Source organism: Mixophyes fleayi, chromosome 8 (genome assembly GCF_038048845.1).
Source record: "Mixophyes fleayi isolate aMixFle1 chromosome 8, aMixFle1.hap1, whole genome shotgun sequence".
In the NCBI taxonomy this organism is placed as follows: domain Eukaryota; kingdom Metazoa; phylum Chordata; class Amphibia; order Anura; family Limnodynastidae; genus Mixophyes; species Mixophyes fleayi.
Window position 1 is genome coordinate 132781078 of NC_134409.1, and position 25619 is coordinate 132806696.

General features: G+C 43.9%; 1 protein-coding gene and 1 long non-coding RNA gene across 6 annotated transcripts in view; one reads left to right on the forward strand and one right to left on the reverse strand.

Moving 5' to 3' along the window:
• Positions 1-25619, forward strand: part of LOC142099774 (uncharacterized) — a 119521-nt gene that overhangs the window by 70175 nt on the left and 23727 nt on the right. The gene's annotated exons all lie outside the window — the stretch shown is intronic.
• The window catches only part of EEFSEC (eukaryotic elongation factor, selenocysteine-tRNA specific), a 122659-nt gene continuing 108799 nt past the window's right edge, over positions 11760-25619 (reverse strand). For all 3 annotated transcript variants that reach the window (XM_075183624.1, XM_075183626.1, XM_075183625.1), the window contains exon 7: positions 11760-12906. In XM_075183624.1, coding sequence (XP_075039725.1) covers positions 12722-12906 — 185 coding nt within the window. In that variant the 3' untranslated portion in view covers positions 11760-12721. The remainder of the gene's footprint in view (positions 12907-25619) is intronic.

Genomic DNA, 25619 nt, shown 5'->3' on the forward strand with positions numbered 1-25619 from the left:
AGAATTATTATTTTAATTAGTCCTGAATCACTGAAGGAGAGTGTGAAGTTTAACTAATTGGTGGCTGGCAATTAATGTATACTAGAACGTGTGCGAATAGGACATGTTGGTGGTTCCATCGTAGTATGTCTTATTATCCTTTATAAAGCACTAACATATACTGCGGCGATGTACAATGACAGATTATTATGCAGGCACATCAGTACTGGGGATAAATTTATCAAGCTGCTGGTTTGAAAAAAAAATGGAGATGTTGCCTATAGTAACCAATCAGGTTCTAGTTATCATTTATTTAGTACATTCTATAAAATGACAGGTAGAATATGATTGGTTGCTATAGGCAAATTTACCCCCTGCACCCATTGGAGTTTACAATCTAATTTACTCTTACTTACCCTAGTCCAGATTCATTCACTCACACACTCGCACTCACCCGGCAGACAAATAGCCCTAAGTATAAAACCTAGACAACAAGAGAAGTAGGTTACTCAGTGGTCAAAATCACATTACACAAGTTTCCAATCTATTAATAATGAATGAACTAAAACATCTTTCTGAAATTGGAGTACTTTTTAATTGGCTTAGCAAAAATAGTCATAAAAGACATAGTTTTTAAAATAATTGTATTCCCTCTTAAAGCCGTGCTGCCGGCGCCTTAGAAACAGACGATGAAAGTCTCTTTAAAGTGACTTGACATAGTGACATACAATGTAGCTGTGTGAGCCACCTCGCCAACCTTTTCCTCTGCTATAAATAATTTCAGCATTAAAAATAAACTCGTCTTGGACGGTTACAATTCATTCCTTGGGGAGGCCATTGTGTCAGGCCAAAATCCAGAACAATATATCGCTCAATGTGACCATGTGAAAGTGAAATAACAACTAAACCAAAAATACACGTTGCTTTATATCAGAGTTAGACAATCGGTGGCGCTCCAGCTGCTGTAGAACTACAAGTCCCAGCCGTTGCTTCAGCCTGTGTGTGGCCACTTTAAAGCCCTCGTTACATGCATCTGACTTTAGAATGTTACATTAAAAAATATTTAGTGAACGTTTCAGGAGCTCATTAATCTCAAATATCTTTAATTCTCTTGTTTGATCTTGGGGTGGGGTTTTTCCCCCATGCACACTAGACTCCCTGCCAGCAACCTTTGTGAAGGAAACTAGGGAATTTTTGGATGCCTAAATAGGTGATGACAGGTGTTACCATGCAGTGAACTAGATGACACACTTACATACAATGTCAGACATCAGTGCGTAGGACCAATACATTTTTAAATGCTATACAATGTGTTTTTATATTGAACCAGCCTTTAATGGGTTATTTGTACTCTAGTGATATAGTCTATACATTATAAACAGCGGAAGCTCTCTGTATAACACAGATAGTCTGTTCCCCACAGTAGATGTCGTACGAAGGATGCCATGTTTTGCACTTTTTTTTTTTTTAAAGTCCGGAATCGTTTTTTTCTGCAAACATTTCTATACTTGATAACATTTTGTGCTATCTCTGAAAAGTACATTAACACCAGACCATGTTCTCATCAAAGTCTCCACTCGGAGAACATTTACTGATAAGCCTTATCTTATTTCTTGTTCATTAGCAACTGAAATCTAGGGGAGCTGTCAATCAGCCGTGTGTGCTAGCAGCCACAGAAGTGAGATGGTGGGAGAGTGACGTGGATCAGCTTGTGGGGGGGTGGGGGGCGGTGGACTCTACTTAGGGGACAGCATGTATCAAGAGCAGGATTAGACCCTGGATTGTACAGAATACAGAGGTGTTGATGGATTCTCCCTCTGACCCTGCCTGGATTATTTACTGGGTGGAGGGAGAAAATCCTCAGGCTTATTGCCAAAAAAAAACTCCCCACATTGGGCTGCAGAGGTAACCGTCAACACACTCGTATAAAGGCCACTTAAAGAGTAAAGGGACAAGATGCTGAAACAGTACTTGTGTTAAAATCAATATATTGTTAGTAGACAAGTTTCCCCGATAGGACAATGGTTCTTCCTGATCCCGTATAACCGTACAACAGAAGAAACACAGGTTACACTTCTACCACAGCGGTGAGTGAGTGATCACCGACATTCATAGTATTCAGGGAACACTAAGTAAATGACCCCTTGTGTGTCTATTTCAGTGTTTGCTAACCTGTAACACTCCAGGTGTTGTGAACTACAAGTCCCAGCATACCCTTCCAGCAATAAGCTGCTATATATTGGCAAAGCATGCTGGGACTTGTAGTTTCACAACACCTGGAGTGTCACAGGTTAGCCAACACTGGTATATTTGGTCAGACCTGAAGCCCACTTGGGAATATAGGAGAAAATCTTCCCATAATACCTCTTTCCAGGTGAGATTTTCTTGTGGAACACATCCTTACCCAAGTCCACCCACAACATTTGTAGGAAGATGTGAATCATGCTCCAGTGATGTCACAATGCTCCAGTGATGTCACAATGCTCCAGTGATGTCACAATGCTCCAGTGATGTCACAATGCCCCAGTGATGTCACAATGCTCCAGTGATGTCACAATGCCCCAGTGATGTCACAATGCTCCAGTGATGTCACAATGCTCCAGTGATCTTTAAAAATCGAAAAATTCAGATATGACCCATGAAGGAGTATAGTTAGTCTGATATTATTCCACTGCAGCTCTGTTAAAAAGCAAGTGGTATAAAAGGCACTATGGCAGTTTGCGCATACTTACCTACTTTCTTCAGCTCCCTTCCGGGAGCCAGCCAGTGGAGGGGGCGTGAGGGGACGGGGCGGCCAAAATCGCGTCATTTCGGATTCATCGGGAATCGCGGCGTTTGGGATCTAATTCTGCCCACTTCACTAGGAAGTGGGCACTTCCTAGTGAAGTGGGCAGAATTCGGGAGATTGCCACACTCGCCCGGGAGTCCGGGAGACTCTCGCAAAATGCGGGAGTCTCTCGGACATTCCGAGAGAGTTGGCAAGTATGAGTTTGCCTAGTGTATGGTGTGTGAAATCTCTCTGTGCCCGCCCAGAAAAGTGGGAGAGCGCAGGACGCCCATGCAGATGTGTGATTCTGTGGATAGGTGGGACGGGGAGCTGTAATGTAGGCTGCATCCATCTATGGGCATATATATGTTCGTGCAATTGCAAAAGATGCAGAACAAGACCACGATATGCACCACGCACCCGTGAAGCTCACAAGTGGTCAGGGATAGGTGTAAACAGTGTCCGGTGATGGTTCCCAGCACAGCTGTTTGGGAATGATCTCTTTACGCCGATTGGTGATTTCTTTGCCACTTGGGCATAGAAGATGATTTTGTGCGTGTTTAAGTAGAACAATTTATTTTTATTCTGCTGTATGAGAGGTTCTAGCAGTTTTATTAATGCCTAATAGTGCACGCATTGGTTAATAAAATAAATGGCTGAAAACATGAGCACAAGTGTGACATACGTGTCTGTGACGTGTACCTGGCGTAAACCCGGCACATATTCTACTGGTGCCGACCGCCGCGCATCTTAACATAATTGCCGCTTCACATATGGCCGCATTTGCAGGTGTTTAAACAAACGCAGCTTGCGCTTGCGCTTTGGGGCGTCGTTGCGGACTACTCGGCACCCGCAGATTACGACTGGAGAATTACAGCGCTTCTCCCCGTACAGCTACGTAAACAGGTCGTCCAGAATGAACAGTCAATAATAAGAACCATGACAGCACGTAGTAGAATCCGGAACAGCTGCCAGGAGATCTTGTTTTCACAAGACGGACGCTTGACTAGAGTATTATAAGCCAAGAATAATATGCTGTCTTTTTAGAGACTAAGTAAAAGAAATCTTTTTCTTATAAACATGGTTTGGAGAACGATGCCAGCGGTTATAAATCCTGGATCTTGAAAAGAACCCGGAGAGTAGGAGTTGGAGGAGGTCAGATGTGGGGAGATGCAAAGTACAGTACAGAGGAGAAACATCTCGCTTTTATCCAGCTAAAATTCCTCATCAGATCCCGGGTCCGATAAGCAAAAGCGGACAGCGCAGATTAACCCCTCGTAGCCCGTACAGCGGACACGCGGAGGCGGCCATTGATGCGCTGCACTGTAATATCCTCCAGAACGCGGCCTATCAAATCACTAGGACCCCGTGACATCACTGAGGTACGAGGCACTGGTTTCTGGTGAACAGATAGGATAGATAATAAGATGGCTGCCTCTGTTGTGTGTAGACTTTAGCCCAGTGCACCATTCACTGTGGCGGAAGTGTCCCCTGCAGCTTGAAGAGTGCTGGGCGGACTGTCTAAGCGCACCGTCGTAAAAGCAGCGTAGCTTGCCCTGCGCTTCAAGAATGAGGCCCACTTAAATAAACAAGAAATGAAACTTAAATGCTCTCATTTTATGTTCTTTATAACTTAACATTTGTTAACTATAAAAACTACAACTATATTAAGCGTATTCCCAAGTTTAGTGAACATGTCACAATGTGGGGTGTATTGGGCCGTGCGTCACTTCTTTATACTTGCCTGGAAATTACAGTCACATATTGACAGCTACGCTATAGAATTGACACAAAATATACACTATCTATAGCTACATTTACAGTCTCATAAGTATTTATCACCTTGGGTACTATGTATTTTCTTTTTTCAAGGATAAATGACCTGCGTTCCCGGATCCTCTCGTTCTGGCGATGCCTCCCATGGTTTGAACTGTAGATAAACTCCTGCTCGGACCGCTAGAGGGATCGCAGAACCCGGAGCTTGTGTTATTTTATTTACCTCTTCTAACTTCACACAAATCTACATTTTTATTTTGCATGAAATTATCCTTTAAATTTCCTTGCACGGAAATTTAACGGAAATGTCTCAGTTGCTTCACATTAGAGTCACAGGATGCATCAGGTGTGGTCTTAATAAAATGTTAAACAGATTGGGGCTGAGCTGCCTCTGTGAGGAACCAATGATCATTAATCTTTGTTTGCAGCAATTTCTCTGCAGTTCTCAGCCAGTGCCATCCATGTGGGACACAGGGAAAGTAAAAAAAAAAACCCAGAAGAATTTATTTCATTTATTTATTAACTGCAACATACTTTGTTTTATACCATTTTGTATTTTCGTATACCATGTTGCAATTAAATTTGAGTAACGTTCGTCATATACTGCCTATATCATGCCAGTAATTTGTTCCAACCATTGCAGACAGCCCCTGCCAACCGTTGGGCAGTCAAGATGGCACCCACCACTGTGAGGACAAGTGAAAACACAGGAGCTGTGCAGAGACTAGCAACCAATCAGGTGCCAGCTTTTAGAGGTCTAGTGTAGTCAGACAAATGAAAAACAAGCTCTGATTGGTTGCCATGGGTTACTGCAAAGCATTGTTCTGTGATGCAGGTAAATAGTCCCGTAAACCCGGTAACTAACACAGCGCTGGACAAGTCAATGTCTGGGTTTTAGGGCCACTATAATGATAAGACATATGTTTTAGATGTTACATTAGATGGCAGGGTATATCTTACGGATTGTATATAAAGAAAATGAAATAATGGCTTTTATTATTTTCTTAAAGAAGAAAGATAAAACAGCCAGAGTTCCCCCTCCTGTCTAAATCTTAATCCCGACACTTCCTGCAGATTCCCCGCACTATTATTATACAGAAGGATTGCTTATATTACCTGCACCTGCGAGGCCGGCTACATTTCTGTATTTCATATGGAAAGAACATTATAACGTGTGATATAAAGAGAAGCCGTAGACTGGGAGGAGGAACGGTGTCACCGATACTATGGGGTGTCACATTATTGGATTTAGTTACCAATTATATAAACTCTGCTTATATTATATGTTCACAGCTGGGTGAACGAGGAGGCAACAGGCTCCAACGACAGAAGGGCTTCACTAAAATTGTATTTAAACCATTTAAAGGCCCAAAACTGCAGAAAATGTGGCTGCTTTTTAAATTATCCACTTAATAATGCGTCCGAGGATTACAGACCTTCCACCTTAGACGCTCTAACAACTAGAAGTCATTTCTCTGTAAATATTAATTACATAGGACCTAAAATAAATGCTTCCTTTACTCCACTGCGTTCAGTACCGGAGCAAATATTCTAGTCTGCAGCTCTAGAGATCTCCACCCTAAAACATCAGTATTGGCTGCAGTTCAATCAGTTAAAATAAACAGTTATACTTAAGGATTAGGGCCCCGATATATATGGTAAATGCAACCTTTTTTTTTTATTTATTTTTTAACTCCTTAATCACTACCCAATTTTAAATGTTTAATTTAAGATTGAGTTAATTGTTCCAATAGATGTACCAAGCAGTGGGGTCATGGTCTCCTAGCATCTGTAATTATAACATGGGGATTCCCCACATCCTCGGCACTGAGCTCATGCGAAATCCCCATTTCTGTGGATCGCACAAGGATGCGGAGTTACGCTGTCTGTGGATCGCACAAGGATGCGAAGTTGCGCTGTCTGTGGATCGCACAAGGATGCGAAGTTGCGCTGTCTGTGGATCGCACAAGGATGCGAAGTTGCGCTGTCTGTGGATCGCACAAGGATGCGGAGTTGCGCTGTCTGTGGATCGCACAAGGATGCGGAGTTGCGCTGTCTGTGGATCGCACAAGGATGCGGAGTTGCGCTGTCTGTGGATCGCACAAGGATGCGGAGTTGCGCTGTCTTTGGATCGCACAAGGATGCGGAGTTGCGCTGTCTGTGGATCGCACAAGGATGCGGAGTTGCGCTGTCTGAGGATCGCACAAGGATGCGGAGTTGCGCTGTCTGAGGATCGCACAAGGATGCGGAGTTGCGCTGTCTGAGGATCGCACAAGGATGCGGAGTTGCGCTGTCTGAGGATCGCACAAGGATGCGGAGTTGCGCTGTCTGTGGATCGCACAAGGATGCCGAGTTGCGCTGTCTGTGGATCGCACAAGGATGCCGAGTTGCGCTGTCTGTGGATCGCACAAGGATGCCGAGTTGCGCTGTCTGTGGATCGCACAAGGATGCGGAGTTACGCTGACTGAGCATCACATCGCACAAGGATGCCGAGTTGCGCTGTCTGTGGATCGCACAAGTATGCCGAGTTGCGCTGTCTGTGGATCGCACAAGGATGCCGAGTTGCGCTGTCTGTGGATCGCACAAGGATGCCGAGTTGCGCTGTCTGTGGATCGCACAAGGATGCCGAGTTGCGCTGTCTGTGGATCGCACAAGGATGCCGAGTTGCGCTGTCTGTGGATCGCACAAGGATGCCGAGTTGCGCTGTCTGTGGATCGCACAAGGATGCCGAGTTGCGCTGTCTGTGGATCGCACATGGATGCGGAGTTGCGCTGTCTGTGGATCGCACAAGGATGCCGAGTTGCGCTGTCTGTGGATCGCACAAGGATGCCGAGTTGCGCTGTCTGTGGATCGCACAAGGATGCCGAGTTGCGCTGTCTGTGGATCGCACAAGGATGCCGAGTTGCGCTGTCTGTGGATCGCACAAGGATGCCGAGTTGCGCTGTCTGTGGATCGCACAAGGATGCCGAGTTGCGCTGTCTGTGGATCGCACAAGGATGCCGAGTTGCGCTGTCTGTGGATCGCACAAGGATGCCGAGTTGCGCTGTCTGTGGATCGCACAAGGATGCCGAGTTGCGCTGTCTGTGGATCGCACAAGGATGCCGAGTTGCGCTGTCTGTGGATCGCACAAGGATGCGGAGTTGCGCTGTCTGTGGATCGCACAAGGATGCCGAGTTGCGCTGTCTGTGGATCGCACAAGGATGCCGAGTTGCGCTGTCTGTGGATCGCACAAGGATGTCGAGTTGCGCTGTCTGTGGATCGCACAAGGATGTCGAGTTGCGCTGTCTGTGGATCGCACAAGGATGCGGAGTTACGCTGACTGAGCATCACATCGCACAAGGATGCAGAGTTGCGCTGTCTGTGGATCGCACAAAGATGCGGAGTTGCGCTGTCTGTGGATCGCACAAGGATGCCGAGTTGCGCTGTCTGTGGATCGCACAAGGATGCCGAGTTGCGCTGTCTGTGGATCGCACAAGGATGCCGAGTTGCGCTGTCTGTGGATCGCACAAGGATGCGGAGTTACGCTGTCTGTGGATCGCACAAGGATGCGGAGTTGCGCTGTCTGTGGATCGCACAAGGATGCGGAGTTGCGCTGTCTGTGGATCGCACAAGGATGCCGAGTTGCGCTGTCTGTGGATCGCACAAGGATGCCGAGTTGCGCTGTCTGTGGATCGCACAAGGATGCCGAGTTGCGCTGTCTGTGGATCGCACAAGGATGCGGAGTTGCGCTGTCTGTGGATCGCACAAGGATGCGGAGTTGCGCTGTCTGTGGATCGCACAAGGATGCAGAGTTACGCTGTCTGTGGATCGCACAAGGATGCAGAGTTGCGCTGTCTGTGGATCGCACAAGGATGCAGAGTTGCGCTGTCTGTGGATCGCACAAGGATGCGGAGTTGCGCTGTCTGTGGATCGCACAAGGATGCGGAGTTGCGCTGTCTGTGGATCGCACAAGGATGCGGAGTTGCGCTGTCTGTGGATCGCACAAGGATGCGGAGTTACGCTGTCTGTGGATCGCACAAGGATGCGGAGAGAGACGTCAGTAGTGTGCATAATCGGTGGGCTCGGCCTAATCCAGGTAAGAACCAGACATCCCCGGAACCCAGCCACACACACAATCCCAGCCCGATATCATCTCCAGAACACACAGTATATATCCAGCTGATCGGCATTTAGCTCTTTATAACTGTAATGTATTCTATGAGATGTAACATAACAGCCCCTAACCAATATTCAACCACAGCCAGAAATCGGGAGGAAACGACGCTCCATTGTAAGGATTCCAAACTCTTCTCAAATATGCATTTTTTTTTAAAGGATCTTCAGCCAAAAATACATTTGCAGGAAAACTAAACATAAAATACAGGGGCCTTAATATAAAACAGCCATGAATAACATTTAGAAATAGACATGTAATAATCCAGCCAGAGCTGAAGATATTTGAGAATTATTTTTGTATATCGGATTTTCTTCTGTGAAAGGCTATTAAACTGCAGGAAGCAACTGGAATGGCTACTGACATGAGTGACTTTACAGGCCCCAGATCCGAGTCACGTCCCTAATCGTCAGGCCGCAAGCAATGCCCATGTGCCACAGAAAAGGACCAACTCACAAAACTGACCTTAAATTTATTTATTTTAATATTACTGCAAGAACCATTTTCATTCTCAATGAACTGACCCACGCTCTGCCTTACGTTACTGCTCTGTAACCAAGTTGTTTCATGTAGCTATGTACAGAGCTGCAGAAAATATTGGAGCTTTAGAAATAAAATGGGAAACCAATGAAGTGGACTCTTCATTTACACCACACTTGCCAACTCTCCCTGAATGTCAGGGAGACTCCCTGAACTAGGGGTGATCTCCCTCACTCCCTGAAGAGTCTGGCATTCTCCCTGATGCTGAGCCAGTACAAGACATGGTTGGCTTCGCCATCTGTGGCATGATGACACAGTTCAGAAATTGTGTCCTATGTCCATGTGTTGATGCCTATGGAGGTGGCCATTTTCATGGAGACCAAGATTTAATCAAAGTCTGACAGGTAAAAAAAAACATGACTTCAGTAATGGAGACAGAAATGTAAAAGACACTTCAGTCTGTAGAGAATCATTAGCTGCTTTTCTTTAACGCATAGTTGCCTACTCTCCCAGAATGTCCGGGAGACTCCCACATTTTTGGGAGAGCAGGGCAACCTCCCAGTTCTTGCTCCTGCAATAGATAAGTGGCAGGGACGGGGCTTAATAACACAAATATTGCGTCATCTTAGCCCCACCCCCCCATGTAATTGGCCAAAATTGTGACAATTGTTTAGGAGGGGGGGGGGGGTGCAGACAGCGCAGAACAGAATCTGATCACTGCGGGATCCTTAGACAGCTCCCACTGCAGACCAGTCTGTTCCTGCATAGAGGATACGTTCCTCCATGTACTATGTTTTGTCTGCAGATGCTTGTTTTGTACACAGCTGAAGATTATGTGACAATGGCTGTTTATATTATTATTACATGCCCTCTTCACGTAATAGGAAACATGCTACCAATCCTCAAAAGGAATGGTGTAGATACCGTACTGCAGACGACTATGTAACAGGACTGTCCTACAGGTAAACTGATAAATATTTTCTACATGTGTAAATTAAATACAGCTGCAGCTTATTACATTAGAGAGCTCTGCCTGACTCTTACAGTAGTCACGATGTTATACAGACAGCTAAATGTTCTGTATTAATTGTATTTCACCCCCTTTATAACCCCACCCTTCGTGTAATGGTAGCTATGTAATATAGAAAGTTAGCCCAGTATGTTAGCACACCTTCTACTAGAGACATTTAATACATTTTATATGAATAAAGTACCTTAGGGTCATCACTGGTTCCACGTCACGAGTCACTTTCTGCTGCAGCGGCGTCCCTGCCTTCATCATGACGACCGGGACGTCATTTTCTCTTCTTCCCTGCTGACAGCAATGCATCCCGGAATGATCCACAGCCGTGTGCGCGCTAAGCAAATAATTTAATTTATATGTTGGCACATTAGGAGAGGTAGGAAGGGGGCATTTAACTCCAGTTGGAGTTTTGTTATTTATAAAATCGGTCATACATTATGTTGCATACTTGATCCGGGTCATGCCTATGACAAATTGCAGCCTAATAGTTTAAATTAGCAGCCTGCTGGGATTGATTGTCAGCCCTGTGTTGACTCCTTCCTGATTGGCCCATCAAAGTATTTAAAGCAGGGAGGGCTTAGCCTCCCTGTCGGTTATAGCGTTCAGTTGCTGTTAGCTTGCCTGTGCCTGTCCGTTTGCTGAACCTTGGATTCATTCTTTGTGCATGACCCTTTGCTTGTTATCTGGACTCCCTGTTGATTGACGCCAGCCAGGACCATTTGCCTGTACCTGACCACGTTTATTGCTTCTGACCCACAACCCTGGCCAGTCCCGGATATCAGCTCCCAGTATTCCGACTACCTCCATCCTGTACCGCTGTTATACTGATAGGCTCTAGGATAGTTAATGCTTAAGTGCTGGGGGCATCGGAGTACCTCTGAACAACATCCGTTGTACAGGAAAAGCAGCTGCTAAAAGGTGAAGACCTCTAATAGCTTGGTTCTAAAGGTTCATCTACTAGCTGTGGTCATACCACACAAATAAGCTGAATTTTTGCGGGTCTGGGTTCTTCTCGGTGTAGGTGACATTTGCTCTTGAGAAAACACTGGCTCCAATGCCTGCGATGTGAATGGCGTGCCCAAAGGGCCAACGTCTCATCAGAACCAGCTCTTGGAGAACACATAAGAGAATTGCTCATTCAGTAAATGTCGCTCTGGGATCTATTTGACGTCCGTCTCATCACAGAAATCTTTGACATAATACATAGTTGAGTGTAGTAGGACGGACACTCAAAATCTATAGGATCATGATCGGGCACTGTGATAAATGCAGTGGAAGATAGCCGCTACTGACCTGTGCGCCCAATCCCCTTCTGAAGACACCAACAGGTCCTAAAGCGTTCTGGAAATCGTTGTCCAACAGCAACATGGTCAGATCTCATCTAATTTGGCCATCACTATATATAGGGATACGCTCCGGCACAGTGGCAGGATCGGCCAGGCCAGATTAACAGACGAGGGCACATAATGTGCTGATTGGGAAGTTTATTAAAGTTCTTTTAATTCATTTTTATGTGTGAATATGTCACAAGCATTGCAAACAGAAACCAGCATCAAAAATTAGCAAATCACAAAAAAATTAGAGGGATAAAGGATTTATTTTGGCAACAAGAGATGATTGTTGGATGTTGTCGCATTTTATGCATCACCAACATAAGAGGAGACAGAAGACCCTGGAACGATCAGGCTGACGATACCCAGACACAGATGATGTATAATGAGGCATTTAATGTGTATCCATCGCAGACCGCACAGTGGGCTAAACTAATATCGTCAGGGTTTCACTTGGCGTTTGCTTTTGGTTATGCAAAAATGTATTTGGTGTACAATCGCTTTTACATTGGTGCTATCACAGAACATCCCCATAGGTCATGTTAGTTATTTCATAATGACATGGCCTAATGTTTGTAGCGTTCTACCTCGTTCTCCTCGCACTGCAAGCATAACGCTGAAGACAGCTCCAGTAGCTATTCTAGTAGTTACATAAAGAAAACGGCCCCTGTAATATGAGGACTGTCGGCATTCTCAATTTATTTTTTGAAATATATCATAAAATCATCACAAATTATCACTGAAACTAATAAACAGAACCTTATATAAGACCCAGTAAGAACGTTCATTAAATTATCACCGATTAGTTTGTCCCTTGGAAAGAATATAAAGCACTATGCAGTCTTAGAGATGACTACAGCCCTCAATAACTGTACAGTGTTTAAATGAGGTTTTATTAGTATATAATGCGAGATCGAATAACTGCATCAAAAGAAAAGTTATTCTGGCAACAACTAACAATTCGACTAAGAACAACCATCATTTTTATGTTGCGTTACACTTCAAATGGGAAACCCCATAAAATGTAATTTTTTTTCTTAAAAATAAACAAAGCTAGAAGATAAGGCCATTTCTGGTGACATAAAACCACCATAAACTGAGCAGAGTCCATCGAGAACCAGTTGATGCTTTGGTGCTGAGATCGAGCTCCTGCGGTCACGTTGCTCCAACTCCTTATGGTCAAGTCAGCGCCAGTAGACGACCGAGACGCATTAAGACTGGATCATTTTCTTCTGTGGGTCAAACACATATCTCTTGAACCACAGGGTGATGAGTACCGGCTGACTGTCTGTTCGTGGTTCTTCATCCTTGGCTGATTCCACATCTCCCTTACCTGCCCTGGACTTCTTTTTTGAGGAGGCTCCAAGAATCTGCTTTGTCTCCGGCTTTAGACCATCTGAAAAACAAGAGTTAACTGGTGAGTTTGGATACAGTGACTTCAACAATAACTCAACGTCAAGACCTGAACTGATCCTTAACCAAAACAAGTCCTGTGAATCTATGAATGACCCCCACACATTACATAGGTGTGCATGGATTGAAAGCGGTACTAAACCTCACAGAAGGTAACATCAGTCTCCGTACGTTTAGAGCAGTGTACGGTACCTCGATGGATCCAGAGGTCATCACTGCTTGGCAATACTCTCAGAGTCATGGTAAATACAGTACAGTATTGCTAGATAAAGTTCACAAAAGGCTGTTCTATACATTGATTACAATACCCAATGGTCTCTGGTCATACTTGCTCTAATCCAAACATCAAAAGTATTTTGACTACATTTACTGCACGCGATTTGTATTTTAGGTTATGTACTCGTTATAGTACATGTCACCACTCAAACATCATCAGACCCATCACCTGACGCCAGTCTACACTGCTGAGATATAGTATTGTGCAAGGATTATGGATAAGATTAATAGTACACAAAACCAATGGCTCCATGTCCCTAGCACTGTTGTAGACGCTAAAGTGGACCTGTCAACTACACGCATTGGAGGCACCAACTGTTTGGGCAGAACAAATATTTATAAGACTTTAGCCTGTCAATTCACCAGGAACCAATACCTCAATAATGAATATAAGGCCGGCCTAAGGATTACTGGCATTCAGGTCATCGTCATTTGTAAGGCACCATAAATCTCTGCAGCACTTGAAAATCAGAATGACCAAGTAATCAAATCACACATAAAAACAGATGTACAGACCAGGTTGACGAAGGAGGTGCAGACGTGAGCCGGAGGGTAGAGAAGGCCCTGCGTTAGAGCTTACAGTCTAAGTATCACTTGTTCCTCACAGGTTGATAGAACGCCACCGCGTCACTCGCTACATTCTGGAAACCGCTAACCCGTACTGCTACAGTGACACTGCTCAATGCTGGTGACATCACACACCGCCATGACATCACTGAGAACAGAAATATGAGACGACTTCATAAAACCGAGGTGTTTGCAGACCTATTGGCTTTAGCCATAATCTGAGCTTTGTGTATAAAATGCATTAATATGAGGACATATCACTACTACATCTCAGACCCGGGTCCTCCAATATAGAGACATGTGAGGCCTCTGCTGATCAGTCCCTATAAATACTAAACATTACGCATGAAGGAACAGGCAATGTAATACAGGCTTGGCCACCTCTAAAACAACACACAATTTCCTCAGCCAGACCGTGAAGCATTAATTATAAAGAGAATATCTCCTGCTTACAGCTAAGGTTTATTTTCATTTTATATTTCCATCTGATGCCAATAAAATACATGATCCTATTCTGCACAAAGAACCTTATTACTCTGCATCTTGCATTTACATTAACTGCTTATAGACGGACGAACGTTCATCTGTCTATTTATATAGCGCCAGTCACAGTATGGAATCATTTACATCAGTCCTTGTCCCACTGGAGCTTACAATCTAAATTCCCTAACACACACTAGGGTCAATTTTGGCAGAAACCAATTAACCTATTGGTATGTTTCTGGAGTGTGGGAGGAAACTCCCGCAAACACGGAAAGAACATACAACTCCACACAAATAGGGCCCTGGTCAGACTCCTAGTAATGACCCCAGCGCTGTGATGCTGCAATGCTAACCACTGTGCCACACTGCTGTCCTTAGATGTGGTTCCAGCACCTGATCACCAATGTGAGCCGTGTGTTTCACCTCAGCCTTTGGGGTTGAGACAAGAACTGGAAAGGCTCTATTGATGAAGGGCCGGGTAAAACGTTTCAAAACATATATAAGAATAAATAACTTGATAAAATATTTTTTTCTTTAAATCTCCCCCATCCAATTCCATTCTCAGTACAAACCTTTTGCGTGACGTACACTCATGCAAAACAACATAACAGAATGAAGGGCACAAAGGGCCCCTTCCCAAACCAAACAAAACCCAAACAAATAAGGGTCATTGCTCCATTTTTTTCCTATCCAAGTTCAGGCCATTGTCTCCCTGTGACTATGTGACAAACATACAGCATCAGTGGGTATAGACTTACAAATAACATGGATTCTATGTTACTGGACTCTAATTCCGTCAGATCTACACTACATTTCACATAGATCACTTTGTATCATTCTACTGCAGAGAACTAAATGATTAAAGATTTGGGGTAAATATACGGAGGAAGTTCAATTCCTTTATACGATTCCATAAACACCTACACTTATTGTAACGTGACACCAAGCAATATGATAATAGGATTTGTGTCTTGCTTTACATTAACACATAAATATGATGTTGCCATGATTAATGCACAATCATAGATCAGTCCCACGTCTCAGTAAAAGTCCCATTTGCGGATCTGCCTGTGCTGCTTAAAGGGCCACTATACACAAAACAGGAGTTAATTCAGTATTAAAAGCCTTTTTGTCACATTCACAAATCCGTACGCAAACTTGCATTACAAGAACAGTAAGAAATGTGATATTGTATATAATGTTGTTGGGTAGCTGAATGCAAGCTATTGTGTGCTATTCCTATATTACACTAATAGTGATTCCCTGTAGTGTCATTCAGACAGGAGAAGACTGTGCTTCCTCTCCCATCATAACCTTCTTTCATAGAGCATCTACTTTTAGAAAGATAAATAAATATTTGTGAATGTGACCGGTAGCTGGTGTGAAGCGATTCGCACGTTAGGATCAGAGGTGCTTTTCTTTATACAGACTGCATTCTCATGTTCCTTTAATTATCATCGATCTCCCTTTTAAACTGGGCACTTTGTTGCTCCTCGGTTGCACCGTCAATAGACAGACATGATAGTCTAGGATTGCAGCGCAGCGTCGGAGCAGACAGAGGCCGGGTGCAGTCGGGTCACAGAGCAGCGTCTTGGACTCTTCTCTCTTCTTTTTCCGATAGCACAAGACAGAACCCAAGGAGCGTACATGGTGCCTCTGTCAGCTGAATGCTCCGAAACGGGAGCTTCTAGACACCGGGCCCAGTTTCACTTCTGGTATTTTTAAACCTGTGGTGTCGCATATCCTTATCTCAAACACTTAATCAGCCTGTGCGCCCTCATAGTGGAACTCTGATAGGAATACCTATTCCAGGACATGACAAAAGATTCCGATGCTCGCGATTTGCTGGAGACAGGAGGTCTACGAACCCAGGTGATTTGCTCCATTACAGAGACATGAAGGGGGGTATTGGTGGCTGCGTGTAAGGGTAGAGGCGTCCTCTGTCCTTGCAGGTAGCGTTAGATGTGTTAACCCCTCTATGCTAATAAAAGCCTCGCACTCTCCTTGTTTTCAATCCTCTCCGGAGGATGTTTTGACTTTGCGAGATAAAATTCTAGACTATAATGGTTACAGATTGTGAAGTATGCACGGAATATACAGCACAAAGTGTTTGATGAAATCTGTAACTTTATACAACGTTTTAGTAATCTTTACTTTCCTAGTAAAAAGCTAATTTTTAAAAAAGAAAATATTTGGCTTTAAATACAAATAAAAAAAAAGTATAGATTATTTTAAATCTCTAACGCCGCGTTATTATGAGCCAGTGACAGCGCTGTGACACTGTATCCGCATTCACATGGATACCAAGATGGCTGCCCCTATCGTGACCATTTGATGTATTTTTTGGGTGTTTCAATTAGCATTTGCTCCTATGGATACAGCGTGGGGGCAGTCGCAACAGGGTCCGAAAGTGTGGGGGGCCTGGAGATGCCAGGTCATCCTCTAAAGGTCCGGCTCCACTGTGAACTTTACAGCACATGCGTCAAATAAGCGCATATTCAGCTGCAGCCCCTCTATATATCAGCCGAGCAATCCTCAAACACATTGCTACGGAGCCAGCGATCCAGAGTAACCCTCCCTGCTCTGTGGTAATGACCGGGAGACTCCAGGATTAGTGCAGGAGACCAGGCAATATTCCCAGAAGGGCCCTATCTTCCGCAAGGTGGGCGGGGATCTGCACTGATGTCGCAAGTTGTGTCATCCATTCTCACCCACCTCTGTGCACATCAAGTGGTTGAGGGCATGATGACACAATGTATAATGAACCCCCTGCCCACCTCAATGAACTCGGGGGAGGGGAGGGGGGGGGGGGGGATTCACGTCATACTCTGTCCTGCCCACTTCATCATCAGCAACTATTTATATAGCGCCACTAATTCCGCAGCGCTGTACAGAGAACTTGCATCAGTCCCTGCCCCATTGGAGCTTACAGTCTAAATTCCCTAATATAGACAGAGACTAGGGTCAATTTTGATAGCAGCCAATTAACCTACCAGTATGTTTTTGGAGTGTGGGAGGAAACCGGAGCACCCGGAGGAAACAAACGCAAACACGGGGAGAACATACAAATTCCTCACAGATAAGGATATGGTTGGGAATCAAACTCATGACCCCAGCGCTGTGAGGCAGAAGTGCTAACCACTGAGCCACAGTGCTGCCCACTTGAATCAAATTTCATCATCAAGCCCCCACCCACCTCTTCTTTTCATACCTAGTATCCTCATCTCCTGGAAACGAGTTAGGAAAAGTAGGGAAGTATGGTCAGAACTTTGCCATTTGCCCTTGCAGCATAGACTGCTATGTATTCTTTGCGTTGTTAACTTATAAAGCATCACAATGCTACGCGGGACAGAAGGGAAAAACTGTATATACAGAAGAGGTAGGAAAAATAACTGCAGACTTGAAAACAAAGGGTAGGGAGGATTAGTCTCGTTGGAGAGCTTACACTCTATGTACTTAATAAACAATCTCACACTCCATTCTATTTTACAGAACATTTATGTGTTCCAAAGCTGCAGGCAATGTCCAGTGTGCGTGTGTGTGAAGCTGTGGCAAGGGCATCACCGGACTGCCCTCCCCAGGCCCCTGCTCTATTCATCTAAACATGCGCGGGAGCTGGCGCAAGCGCGGTAAAGTCCTAAACGGGGTTTCTCTGTGCATGCTGGTCCCCATGGATACTCAGCAGAGCAGGAAGAGGGCCTGGCCATGTCCCCCTCACTCCCCTGTAGTGACAGCAGTCCCGCCACTGGGCCTTAGCCGCCTTCTGCACTCTAGCTATGCTGAACGCCGTTATATTTTCTGTCTTCACAGCCCTCTATTAAAAAGGCCTGCCAGCAAAACTGTACTACTAGGACACAGCATTACAAAAAAACGTGACCACAGCAGAGACAGGGACAGTGTAGTAAGAAGCGTATTAACCGTGTGAATAGCTTAACAATTTAACTCTTGCAGGTCAGCCAAAACAAAGCGCATTAATTATGTTCCGACGCTGCCGTTCTTGCGTCTCGTTCTGCCCTGTTGCCAGGTGAATGGCAGCACGACCTGACGAAATGGTAGCGGACGCTCTCTTTTCTCCGTGGTGCCACGACGTCTGTGGACTGAGTTAGACCGAGCTCCTAAAAGCCAGTGCTCAAGAGCCAGACGTAGCTCCAATCTGACTTCCATCTCTCGGTGGGATTCTCGCGTTACACGATACATGCCTCGCGTTCCTTGAGTGCAAGGAAATGAAGGGAAATAGATCTGTCACTGAAGACGACATCGGCTACTTAATAGCTGGAGCTGACGGGTATTTTTAGATGGAAGTCTTGTTTAACTTGCATTACGGTTTAATCTCTGCCGAACAATGACTGCGCGGGGCTTGAATACACAGTGAAAAATCTCTGCCATTAATTAAGTCCCGTCTGTGCCGCTCAGTCAGAGAAAACATTAATAGATTTTTATTTTTTTTGTTTCCACTGAACAAATTACTTTATTTTTGTAGCGGTTTTAATTCAGACGCGTTTGTGACACAGAAAGAGATTCAACATCCTGCCTACCTGTGTGTGGAACAAACACACCAAGGACACAAACATGCCTCAGCCTTCCTGCGTGTATAATATGATCACGTAATCACGCGGACAGTCCCGCTGTGTGTCTGACGCGCCATATAGAAAATTGTGAAATGAAACATTTTCCCATCATTAGAATCAAAAGAATGAAGAGGCGTTGGGCACGGCGACTATCTCCTCCGCTGCCGCGGTCCCTGCCGTTCTGATACTTAAGGGCATGGTGGTTTACTATTAAAATGAAATTAAACAAAAAATCCAAACAGCTTGCATTTGATGGATAGCTGTGAGAGTTTAGAGAAGATCCCAGTATCTTTCATTAAAAAAAAAACCAAAACTCCAACAAACAGTGCGCTAGGGAGACCTGTCTATCCCGCACAGTCTGATGTACTCGCCAGAGATAAAATTATATATATATATATATATATATCTATCATCGTCTATTTATATAGCGTTATTAATTCCGCAGCGCTGTACAGAGAACTCACATCAGTCCCTGCCCCATAGGAGCTTACAATCTAAATTCCCTAACATACACAGACAGACACTAGGGTCAATTTGATAGCAGCCAATAAACCTACTAGTATGTTTTTGGAAAGTGGGAGGAAACCGGAGCACCCGGAGGAAACCCACGCAAACACGGGGAGACCATACAAACTCCACACAGATAAGGCCATGGTCGGGAATCAAACTCATGACCCCAGTGCTGTAAGGAGAAGTGCTAACCACTGAGCCACTGTGTTGCCCATTATATATATATATATATATATATATATATATATATATATATATATATATATATATATATATATATATATATCTATATCTATATATCTATCAGTTCTGAAGGATATTTTTTATTTTAAACCATCACTTGAGTCATGTGATTTACCCTACCAGGTCTGGAGTGGGGGACCAATCTATCACAATTCAGAACTTCCTTTTTGCTAGTGTCTAATAAAGCTAGATCACTTGTTTATACTATTAAATTCACATTGTCTGTTCGCGTTAGATGAGCTCATTAATGACAATCTAGCGCGGTGCGTGCTCCAGTATTGCTCTTTTCCTGCACAACAGCCCTTGGCAAGCTGTAGCCTTGGAAAGAGCTGCAAGAGTAACCCTTCTCTGGTTACCACAGAGGAATCTGCAGGTGAATGCTGGAACAAGGCGGCGGGGAGCAGAGAGCTATGTTGATTTGGCTGGAGCTGTAAAGGGATGAGTGGTATTTAGACACACAGCACAGAGAGCCCTGAGAGGCAGGGTCTTCAGACTTGGCTCTCGCTGCTAGCAATCATAGAAGAATGCGCGAAAACAAAACTGTTTCCCAAGCACTGTTTTGTTGGTGCCATAATTAATAGAATCATCAAACGGTTCTGCAAATTGCTTCCAATTGCCGGCGTCACTTTCATGTCGGATGCCAGACGATATAACACGAGCCCGTTCACTAGTGCTCGGATAACCTTTGTGTCACGTACTGGGAACCGAGCACTTTATAAAGGGGTTTTGGATAATTTGCACAATAATAGGGTCCCGATGGGCGCACATTAAACACCATTAAAGTAGTATTGTTTTTTCTTTTTCCGTTCATATTTAGTAGAAAGAAGGAGATTATAAAACGACATGGACGTCCTTCCTGCGTTCCCACAGATTCCTCATCTCACCAGTGAGACGAGTACATTATAGAGACACGTGTACATTATATAGAGACGAGTACATTATATAGAGACGAGTACATTATAGAGACGTGTACATTATATAGAGACGAGTACATTATATAGCGACGTGTACATTATATAGAGACGTGTACATTATATAGAGACGTGTACATTATATAGAGACGTGTACATTATATAGAGACGAGTACATTATATAGAGACGTGTACATTATATAGAGACGTGTACATTATATAGCGACGTGTACATTATATAGCGACGTGTACATTATATAGAGACGTGTACGGATTGGAGGATTCTAACAAGCAAAAATACACTTTTTTTTCCAGAAAAAATATATCCTACTTATGTGAAAATTATATAATAGTGATACAATACAAAAACCATATAAATACACGTATAAACTTGCCTAAATAATATCTGTTTAATCAATGAGATTTTATGTTGTCAGTGTCCATTAGAAAAACTTGTGCATTCTAAGAAATAATAGATTACCCTCCTGTAAACATGTAATCAGTTGCACTTTGTTATTTGTAGGGAAGAAAACATTTTATTTTTCACCATTATTTTTTTTAAATTACAGAGTATTCTATGACGATTTGTGAACAAATCCATAATGGGGAAAAATACAAATTGAAAAACAAGGGGGGATAAATACATTTTATAGCCAGTGTATTTATGTGTAACCAAAAGTGAAATTAAATATATCCTAGTGCTCAGAATCCTAAAAGATACAAAAGTAAAAAATAAAACTACACTTATTCCCTCCCTGATGAAGGACACGGAATGGGTGGTGAATACATTTCACCTCTTTCAGGCCTTTTTTTGGGCTTTTGTATCTATTCCCATTTTAGGATTTATCTGAGGAACATATAGCCTGAACCATAGACACGGAGCATCAGATTCTCCGAGGAGATCTTACTACACCGATACTTGTGTTTGTGTCCTCACGTCTGAACTAGTGTAATGCGCTCTCTACGTGGGTCTCCCAGAAAGAGAATATTTTTATTGAAGCCCGTGGTGCGTTCTCCAAATCAGCCAGTGCAGTCAGGGAAAGGGCCCCGTTCCTCCCCATCCCCCAGGAGCCAGAAGGCCCCCCCCTTTGCCGAAGCTAGGGAGGGCCCCTTGAATTCCCCAAGCTCCAGCGCCAAAGGGCCCCTTGGGAGGCAAGGGTCTTCAGACCCACCTCCGCTCTAAGGCCCCTTTTCTCCCCTAGTTAGGCTGAAGCTTTCACTAGGGGAACTGATCCTTCAGCTCACCCCAGAAGGAGGGAGCCTCCAATGACTTGGGGAGAGGGTCGCCCATTAAGGTCTTTACCCAAACACCATAAAACAAAACGTGCCCCACACAAAGAACAAACATGGAAAAAAGTGCTTGTGTTCCAATAAACAGCTCCAATTACGGCCCCAGCCACTTGGGAATTGCACGTCCTGCACCCGATACAGAATGTGGGAATCGGGCTGTTACTAACCAGCCACATAACGACTGTTCTCCATTCCATCCACTGGCTGCAGGTAAGATGGAGAGTCTACTGCAAGATCGGCAAAGCCCGACATAACCAAGGTCCTGGGTACTAGAAGCAGATTCTGATTCCCTACACTTCCACCCACAGGTGATTACTAACAGTGCCTAGAATCTCCTTGCTACAACGTTCTCGTTGCGTTTGGGGCCTGAGCTTTTAGCTGCGCGGCGTCTACACTTCGGAACTCGCTGCCTCGCACGTCCCGAGCGTTGGATGCACCACGACTGGTCATCTTTTCGGTATTCTGGTAATGTTTTATAGATTTAATTTTTGGCTCATGCGCTTTATTCTGCAAATGTAAAAGTGCTTTGGATCCCATTGGGAGAAATGTGCTATATAAATCAACATAATAATTACTGTAACCTTCTCCCACTAATTAAGCAAAAATAAAGAAAGGGAAAATACACCTGAATATACAGGACAGAAATGACACATGCTGCATTATACAACGTGTCTGCTCCTGGATAGAAGTGAAAAACATTACATCTGTTCTAATATTTATGCATTTTGTACGTAATAGGTTTAAACTTTGTAACCAATACATACAGCACAATGTCGCAATAACGCTTTGTTTACCAGACTGTGGGACAGGTGGAAACCATTTTACTCGACCTTTGACCTTACCATTTTAAGAGATTAAGGGCAAGTGTTGTTTAAACAGGGGGATAAGTTATATAACAAATTTCCCTGCTATGAACAAACAGCCGTACATTGACCATTCCCATTTACAGAACAACTCACAATTAGCACATTTGGTGCAGACCGGCTGTCAGTCAATCAGAATGTATGGTCACTGTTGTCCTATGTCACTCCCTATAACAGAACGAGTCAGGACTTGTGATCAGAGAATAGTGAGAGAATAAGGTTAATGAATCGTATGGGTCTAGCTCCTTATGAAGAGATATTCGGGCACTCTGGAAAAGTTACTATAAAGTGGGCGACGCACCTTCCAATTATATCATTCAGTTCCATTATTTCTTATTGAATTTGTTAAAGTATTGACAACTCCATGGGGAGATGTGTTGAGGTGGAGACGTAAAAGATAATAAAGTGTGTTGCTTACAACAGGTCTAATGCAATCAAATGTAGATGGTAGATGGGCAGCACAGTGGATCAGTGGTTAGCACTTCTGCCTCACAGCACTGAGGTCATGAGTTCAATTCCTAACTATGGCCTTATCTGTGTGGAGTTTGTATGTTCTCCCCGTGTTTGCGTGGGTTTCCTCCGGGGGCTCTGGTTTCCTCCCACACTCCAAAAACATACTGGTAGGTTAATTGGCTGCTATTAAAATTTACTAGTCTCTGTGTGTGTGTGTGTGTCAGGGAATTTAGACTGTAAGCTTCAATGGGGCAGGGACTGATGTGAGTGAGTTCTCTGTACAGCGCTGCGGAATAAGTGGCGCTATATAAATGGTGATGATGGTAAAACTGATGGATAATCCAAATCAACTGGAACCTTCTGATCCAAAACGATTGCACTGAAGCAGATTGAAGTGGTGTATTAATACTCCTGCAACACAATCGCAATGAAAAGATCTTTCGGCTCTTTTAGATCAAGATTGTAATGTGTGTGAAGCACTCACTCATATTTTTGACTTCTGATCCGATTGTATAATGTGTTCTTAAATTGTATAGTGGTGTTATTATTCATTTGAAAACAAGAAAATTGAATACGTTCTCGCGAAGAACAGGTGGGTTCGTGACAACGTGAATCATGTCTGCAGGAAGAGTCCGATGTAGCCCGATGGCACGAATCGCGTCATAAAGGCCCCGCCCTCTTTACAAAGAGGGCGGGGCCAAGGACTGTGGCCAACTGCCCCAAGACTTCAGGAATCTCCCAGACGTTCCGGGAGTATAGGCAAGTATGCTTTCTACTTGGTGGCTTTACTTATCACAGTATAATTACAAAGGTTGGTGGTTATACACAGTAGTGACAAGGTTTGTGACCATGCTCCAAATGTTTATTACCTTACATTTACCTACCTCACGTGTAAGGATTCCTAGTAGCCCACCAATATTGTTCCAAAGCATCCAATCTGTATTATCTAAATGTACCAATATATTTAAAGATTAGTACGTAGTTGTTATATGGATATGATGATTGGTAGTAAATACTGAATCCACAATGAAAACAAAGAATCAACTTAGTCTGTCTCAGAAATTTGTGTCCGTATCGAAGTATAATTTATGGAAAAGTCTGGCAAAATTCAACTAAACATGTAAATGAATTTCACATAAAATCACAATATAGTTTATATTTAACTAAATCTATCCTCCCATGCTCTCTCACTCCTCTGCAGCACGGTGCCAAGTTAGCATGGAGGCGTTTCTTTAACTAAGCAGGCAGAGTGTGAATGACAACATTGTAGACTTGCTGTGCAGAAGAGAACAGTGTGGATTTATAAACATCCGGGACCAGTGACTGCATTTCCAGCTTTTTGACCTTTATGAGATGAAGTGGGAAAGTAATTCTCAAGAGATGCGGAGGGAGTTACGTCAGGGTTACCCCGAACAAAGTATTTTACCTCTATCTAAAAATGAAATGTTGGGGTTAAGTTGTCCTTTGAATCCTAATTATGATTCTATGGCGTGTGCATATGTTATGGAGGGGAATTAGTAATTCTTCCGAGCGACAGGATTCTGGCAGGCCGGGGAGGTCCAGGAGATGCTGGCGGTTATCTGGTACACTACACTCTCCATCTGAAGAGTGCTCACAGAGGGTGCCAACTGTACTTCATGTTTGTAACTTCTCCAGCTATCTGCTGCTTGAGGCTGACCCCCATTCGCTCATTGTTCGTCCTGTGCCTATAAGCACATTACAATCACCAGGAGTGGGGAGAGAGAATAGAACACAAGTGCTAATAAGGCAGACGGCAGGAGGATGGGGAAAGCTTCTATTTAACTTTTATGCAGTGTATATTGTGCATAAACAAATATGCGACTTGCTTTCAAATGATAAGGAGATTACATTTTTCATTCCTTGAAATCAGGTTTGTTCGCCGTTGTCATCACAACAAAGCGAATTAGGAGGAAGAAAAAACAGGCATCTTCGTACTTGTGCTCAGGTCCTTCATAACACAGCTGTACAGATACTTAATATTTTCTCCGACAAGCCTTTGATTGTCTTTGAGGCGACGTGCTCGCGTTTACTGCAAGACAAAGGGAGGAAGATGCAGCCTGTTCTGATGTCTTAATGTTGCTTAATACCTTGTTTAACCTTCGCTAAGCTCCTTAAAACGGTGGGTGACAAATTGGTAAAAAAACAAAAAGGCCGGAGGAGGAGGGAGAGGATTTCAAGCAAGAAAATGCAGAGCTGCGTTTCCTGAGCTGTGTTTTGTACAAGAAGAACGGTCGCTCCTCAAAGTCATATTCAGAAAGTGTCCCCCTTTCCTTTTATGGAAGTGTTTTGGGCTGTCGAGATTTTGGTGTCGACAGTCCTAAGATCGACAGATTCACCGTCGCCGATAGGACTACACGCCCTAGAAGGGGCAGTGGCGTTTATCAATTATGCCCCAACTCCCCAGGAACACAGAGAAGTTACTTTTTATTCTTCATGACTAAATTATCATTAGGGCCAACCTATAAGACACTTCTTGGATCATATATACTGGGCAAATCCAAACAAATAAGA